Source organism: Lepisosteus platostomus, chromosome 26, assembly GCF_059453375.1.
Source record: "Lepisosteus platostomus isolate fLepPlt1 chromosome 26, fLepPlt1.hap1, whole genome shotgun sequence".
NCBI lineage: Eukaryota > Metazoa > Chordata > Actinopteri > Semionotiformes > Lepisosteidae > Lepisosteus > Lepisosteus platostomus.
The window spans coordinates 10,046,780-10,053,493 of NC_142636.1; the positions used below are offsets into that span (position 1 = coordinate 10,046,780).

A 6,714-nucleotide genomic window follows, 5' to 3' on the forward strand; every position below is an offset into this window, starting at 1 on the left:
TCTGTTCCTCAGGCTGGGACAGGAGATCACACACTGTATTATTATTATTGAGAGACAGGCTCACTGTCTGTTCCTCAGGCTGGGACAGGAGATCACACACTGTATTATTATTATTGAGAGACGGGCTCACTGTTCCTCAGGCTGGGACAGGAGATCACACAATGGGCTGCAAATCTGTTGAGTTTCCTCTCCCAGTAGGATGGGAAACGGTTCTGATTCTGGTAGGTGTGGAAATTATGGGGTGAGAATAGTTCTTGTTCTTCTATGCAGTCGTATGAACAACATCGGTAGGAGTGTCGTGATTTTAAGTCAGATCAGCTTCGCATACGCGAACGTCTACGTGGTGAGTAATTTCAAACGTACTACAGTTGCAAAATTGTTCCTGACATGTTCCAGTGTCGATCTAGTTCAATATCCCCTAGAATTCTGTACGCCCTCCCCCCGGCCCCGTACTGCGCATGCGCTGCACAAAACCTTCCAAGACGCTTCCTGATACAGGCAGCTCCTACGCGCATGTTTGTGCCTTTGCTTATTACGTTATAGATAAAAAAGAGCCTGTTGTTTGTGTATGCGTTTATCCGCGCATGTAAATAGTTATTTAGGGATTACAGTAATTTACAAAATGACCATGTGAATGAAAGTTTGAGTTATCTTTGCACAAGACAGAGGAGCAAGGAAGAAAGCGCACAAAAGCTCAGTGCATCTATAGTCTTTATGTGTTACATAATAATTATTTTGTATGTGAGCGCTGGTTTACAAAATACATGCGTATACTGAATTGGAGAAAACACCGGCACTACAAAAAAGCAAGAAAACTACATGTCCCACAATTCCTGTTACTCGCACCTATTTTTTTTCTTTCCATCCGGGCCTCTGAAGAGCTAACCTCATTTGTCCAATCAGAGCTTCCGTTGTTCAGCCCCGTCAGTCAGATAGCAACAGAGAACTTTCCAAGATGGTGCTGGAGAGTACTATGGTCTGGTAAGAGTTGTAAACTCCTCGGTATTTACGCCGTCAGTGCCGGAAATGTGGGAAAAAGCAGGGTGGTTTGAGTGAAAGGGGGGTTGTCTGCCGAATGTGGGGCCCTGGTGGAGGGCGATAGGGTAGTTTTCTGCGAATGCGGGAGCTGGGGGGAATGGGGCTCCGTTTTCCTGAGTCATTGACGGGTGAGATGCCGTGTCCCCTCGGCTCGGCGCCACCGCATCCCCGCGGCCCGGGGGCAACGGGGGTGGGAGGAGAGGGGACGCTGAGGGGTGTCGGGGGCCGTCTTAATCCCGTGGGACAGCGGGGAACTCGGCAGTGCCCGTCCGGTGTGTGTTGGTCGGCCCGGTTCCATGGCTGTCGGTACCGAGGGCCCGGACTCGTCAGCTGCCTTGTCAGCAGCAGAGCTCCGGTGTGGCGGAGTGAAAGTGAGAGACGGTGGATCAGCCTTTGAAACCCCTTTTATTAGCTCCTTTCTTGCCATGACAGCACTGCGCTTGTGTGTAACAACAACATTTAGCTTTGTCCCGATGTGTCTAGTGGATTATATAGAGCCCTTCCTTTCTGACCTGGACACTACTGTGTCCCTTCGGTATCGGTGCATGAAATAATGCGGACCAATGCTCACTCGTGGATCAGTGTGTCTGAAGGTTAATTTAAAAGTAATCTGTCTCAGTGTGTCCCCTGGGGAACCTACCCTTGTGTTTCCTGTCTCTGTGTGGGTATCTGTACGCTGACTGCCTGTGTGTCTCCCGTCTCTGCGTGGGTATCTGCCTGTGTGTCTCCTGTCCCTGTGTGACGGGAGATCTGTACGCTGGGTACAAGTATACTGACTGCCTGTGTGTCTCCTCTCTCAGTGTGGATAACAGTGAATACATGCGCAATGGAGACTTCCTGCCCACACGACTACAGGCCCAGCAGGATGCTGTCAACATTGTGTGCCACTCCAAGACCCGCAGCAACCCGGAGAACAATGTGGGCCTGATCACGCTGGCCAAGTGAGAGCTCCCCCCGTCTCCTGCCCCCTGCCCCGCGCTCCTGCCCGCTGTCCCCCGCTGCCCCCTGCCCCGCGCTCCTGCCCGCTGTCCCCCGCTGCCCCCTGCCCCCTGCCCCCTGCCCCCTGCCCCGCGCTCCTGCCCCCTGCCCCTCGCTCCTGCCTGTCTCCTTCCTTCTATTCCTGGCTCCTCGCTACTGACCCTGACAGTACCACAGTGACCTAGAGAGCCGTCTGTCTGGGGTCCCTCCCACCCGTCTGCCCATCCTCTACCAGTGTGTCTCCCTGCCTGCCCCTGGTTGACAGTGCGACTGCCTGACCCCTGTGTCTCTGTGTGTGAGCAGCAACTGCGAGGTGCTGACCACCCTGACCCCCGACACGGGCCGGATCCTGTCCAAGCTGCACGCCGTCCAGCCCCGGGGCAAGATCAGCTTCTGCACCGGCATCCGCGTGGCACACGTGAGTCCGGCCTGGCGCGCCGCCTGGGCACTGTGGGAGGCGGGAGGGGGAGGGGGCAGGGCCTGCTCCTGACCGCCGTCTGTCCCCGTGTGTCTCTGCAGCTGGCGCTCAAGCACCGACAGGGCAAGAACCACAAGATGAGGATCATCGCGTTCGTGGGCAGCCCTGTGGAGGACAACGAGAAGGACGTGAGCGTCCTCTCCCGTCTCTCTCCCTTTGTCCCTCTGTCCCCCAGTCTGTCCCTCTGCCTCTGTCCCTCTGCTGTTTCTGTTTGTGCCCCTAACTATGTCCCCCAGTCTGTCCCTCTGCTGTGTCTGTTTGTCCCCCTGACTCTGTCCCCCCCAGTCTGTCCCTCTGCTGGTCCGTCTGACCCTCACTCTGTCCCCCAGTCTGTCCCTCTGCTGGTCCATCTGTCTCCCTTGCTTTACCTCTTTCCCTGTCTCTTTCTTCTCGTCTCTCTCTCTCCATCCCTTCCCTCTGGATGTCCAGCTGTCCTTTTGTCTCTGTCCCTCTGGGCATCTCTCTCTTGCTTCTTTATTCTTTGTCTCTCTGTCTCGGCCCCTCCATCCCTCTGCAGCTGAACAGCTGGCTCTCTGTGTGAGAGAGAGATGGAGAATGCGCAGTGTGTGGTCACTAACTTGTCTCCCCCCCCTGTCGTCCGTCCGTGTTCGCAGCTGGTCAAGCTGGCCAAGCGGCTGAAGAAGGAGAAGGTCAACGTGGACATCATCAACTTCGGGGAGGAGGTGAGTGGGGGAGCGGGGCGCCGCGGTGGCAGCACGCAGTCGGGGTGATCGGCCTTGACCTGACCTCGCCTCCCCCCTCTTTGTGGCTCAGGAGACGAACACGGAGAAGCTGACGTCCTTCATCAACACCCTGAACGGGAAGGAGGGCACAGGCTCGCACCTGGTGACCGTGCCGCCGGGGCCCAGCCTGGCCGACGCCCTGCTCAGCTCGCCCATCCTGGCCGGGGAGGGCGGCTCCATGCTGGGCCTGGGCGCCAGCGACTTCGAGTTCGGGGTGGACCCCAGCGCCGACCCTGAGCTTGCCCTGGTGAGACGAGAAGAGGCGTGCCGGGTCACACTGTCACCCTACAGTCCAGAGATCGCTGTTCCAGTCTGGACCGGGTCACACTGTCACCCTACAGTCCAGAGATCACTGGTCCAGTCTGGGTCACACTGTAACCCTACAGGCCAGAGATCGCCGGTCCAGTCTGGGCCGGGTCACACTGTAACCCTACGATCCAGAGATCACTGGTCCAGTCTGGGTCACACTGTAACCCTACAGTCCAGAAATCACTGGTCCAGTCTGAACCGGGTCACACTGTCACCCTACAGTCCAGAGATCGCTGGTCCAGTCTGGGTCACACTGTAACCCTACAGTCCAGAGATCACTGGTCCAGTCTGGGCCGGGTCACACTGTAGCCCTACAGTCCAGAGATCACTGGTCCAGTCTGGGTCACACTGTAACCCTACAGTCCAGAGATCACTGGTCCAGTCTGGGCTGGGTCACACTGTAACCCTACAGTCCAGAGATCACTGGTCCAGTCTGGGTCACACTGTAACCCTACAGTCCAGAGATCGCTGGTCCAGTCTGGGCCGGGTCACACTGTAACCCTACAGTCCAGAGATCACTGGTCCAGTCTGGGTCAGACTGTAGCCCTACAGTCCAGAGATCACTGGTCCAGTCTGGGCCGGGTCACACTGTAACCCTACAGTCCAGAGATCCCTGGTCCAGTCTGGGTCACACTGTAACCCTACAGTCCAGAGATCGCTGGTCCAGTCTGGGTCACACTGTAACCCTACAGTCCAGAGATCGCTGGTCCAGTCTGGGCCGGGTCACACTGTAACCCTACAGCCCAGAGATCGCTGGTCCAGTCTGGGTCACACTGTAACCCTACAGTCCAGAGATCACTGGTCCAGTCTGGGTCACACTGTAACTCTACAGTCCAGAGATCGCTGGGGTTTGGCGGCTGTGTGTGATGCCTGTGAGGCCGCTCATCCCCTGTCCACAGGCTCAGTGGAGTGACCTCTCCTCTCGCTGTCTCTCCTCCAGGCTCTGCGTGTGTCGATGGAAGAGCAGAGGCAGAGGCAGGAGGAAGAGGCTCGCAGGGCAGCTGCTGCCTCCGCGGCCGAAGCGGGAATCCCCACTCCCTCCGGAGACGGTGAGAGGATGGGAACTGGGGAGGGAGGAGAGGAGGCGAGGGATGCGTAGGAGGACTGGGAAGGAGCAGGGTGGCGCTGCAGGGTAGAGGTTGAGGAATGTGAGCTGTATTTTCGATGAAGGATCTGGTCTTACCTCCTCTCTATTCTCCCCCTCCCTCAGAGTCAGAGGAGGCTCTCTTGAAGATGTCGGTGTCTCAGCCCGAGTCGGGGACCCCCGGGCTCCCCGATTTCAGCAGCATGACGGAAGATGAGCAGATCGCCTACGCCATGCAGATGTCACTGCAAGGGCCAGGTACAGGGGTGCTCTCTTCCTCCTAACACTGCTTACGCGCACACACGCCCTCGCTGGCCTGCCCGAGCCCCCCTCTCTGCCGCCAGTCCGCCTCAGTGAGTCTCTCTCTCTCCTTGTGCTGGCAGAGTTCGGCCAGGCCGAGCCCATAGACATGGACACCGGAGCCGCCATGGAGACTACAGAGTCCACGAAGGTACGTAGATTTTCTTTCTCCTTCTCCGCGTGCTTCATCTCCCCCCATACCTCCTGTCCCCCACGGACGAGCCTGCTCGTTCATTCTCCCCTCCCTCCTGTGCAGAAATGTGCTCGTTGGTGAACCTTTACTAGAGTGAGCAGGCAGGCAGTGTTGGAAACCCTCCCTCGATCTAAAACCGCCAGCTCTCCGGTTGCCCTTGGATACGATCTCCCCCCGTGACCTCTTGACAACCTCCGAGACCTGGCTGGTGCCCCCGGAGCCTAGGGGGTGGCGCTGCGAGCTGGGAGAGGCCTGCTGGACGTGGGGGCGCTCCTGGGGAATTGCATCACAGTCGTCCAGTGACAAGATCCAGGGCTCGAACCAGCAACAGCTGGGGGGTCACAGAGCTCAGCAGGCTCCCGGGGGAGACGCTATGGGGGTGGGGGGGGCCAGGGATGCAGTTGCCAGTTTTGGGAGAAACCTTCCCCTCTTCCCTCCTCTTCTCTCACCGCCTCCCCCTCCCGTCTCCAGGAGGAAGACGACTATGACGTCATGCAGGACCCCGAGTTCCTGCAGAGCGTGCTGGAGAACCTGCCCGGGGTGGACCCCAACAACGAGGCCATCCGCAACGCCATGGGCTCCCTGGCCCCGCAGGGCACCCCCAAAACCGAGGGGAGCAAGAAGGACAAGGAGGAAGACAAGAAGAAATAACGGGACGATTGCATGGACTCGCAGGGGAAGACAGACTCATGCACGCACGCACACACTTCTGGGAAAGGGAACCGAGACACACGCACACACACACAGTGGGATACACACACACATATGCACACTTACACTAGAACAGGGCTGCCCAGCGCCCGCCCCTCTGCCCAGTGCAGGGCTGGAACACACCCAGTATCTTGCTTGCTCTTCCTGAGTGTTGCCCAATGTCAGTGAAACGGCTAGGGCCGTGGGTGGGGCCACAGTCCGAGTGAGAGAGGTCTGGCGGGCGCTGGGGGCTGGTACACACGCAGATGTAGACACCTGCATACTCAAGAGCCTGGTCATTTTTGTATCGGAAAGTTAATGGTTAACCCAGAGGGACGTTGGGGTCTCTGCCCTCCCCCCCATAACCCTTTCATTCCTTTCTCTGTCTTCAGTTCACACTTTCTCCTCCTCTCTTTTCTTCCCCCTAATTTTTCTCTCTTTTACTCCTCTCTCTTTTTACCCCCTCCTCCCCAATGCAGATGCAGTACTGTATTGTGCAGCCTTTCAACAATAAAAAAATTGGGAAAAAAAGTATTGGAATGTATTGTGTCCTATGGTGTATTGATGATGATGTTGGGTATAATTGATCCGCCATTCTCTTGTTCAAGTCTGGGCACTGGATGCAGTCTAGAGGGCCTGAATGTTCATTGATCGATCAGGAAGAGCTGTTCCAGTTAGAAAAAGGCCGCCAGCGGGTTGAGACTTTGCTGAAAGTGGGAAATGTGCCCTTGAAGTGGGATTTGTTTTTTCGGGCTGCCTGAAGAAACATGTCAACTACAGTCCAAAGCGAGCTGATAATTAAGTGAGGAATCTGCATCGGAGAGGCAGAGCTCAACTGGAATGAAAACCGCGGGATTTTCATGGGTTTGGGAACCAGCGATCTCGGTCACCTGTCGCGAAT

The 6,714-nt window shown here is 56.9% G+C and overlaps 1 protein-coding gene across 1 annotated transcript; it reads left to right on the forward strand.

Moving 5' to 3' along the window:
- The first annotated feature begins 822 nt into the window (after positions 1 to 822).
- Positions 823 to 6,269, forward strand: psmd4a (proteasome 26S subunit ubiquitin receptor, non-ATPase 4a). The gene is made up of 10 exons (XM_088620668.1): positions 823 to 981; positions 1,839 to 1,979; positions 2,320 to 2,434; positions 2,536 to 2,622; positions 3,109 to 3,177; positions 3,269 to 3,484; positions 4,487 to 4,595; positions 4,757 to 4,888; positions 5,014 to 5,081; positions 5,595 to 6,269. Exons 1-10 carry the CDS (start codon positions 956 to 958, stop codon positions 5,772 to 5,774), a joined length of 1,143 nt encoding a protein of 380 aa, XP_088476794.1. The 5' UTR covers positions 823 to 955; the 3' UTR covers positions 5,775 to 6,269.
- Positions 6,270 to 6,714: the final 445 nt, after the last annotated feature.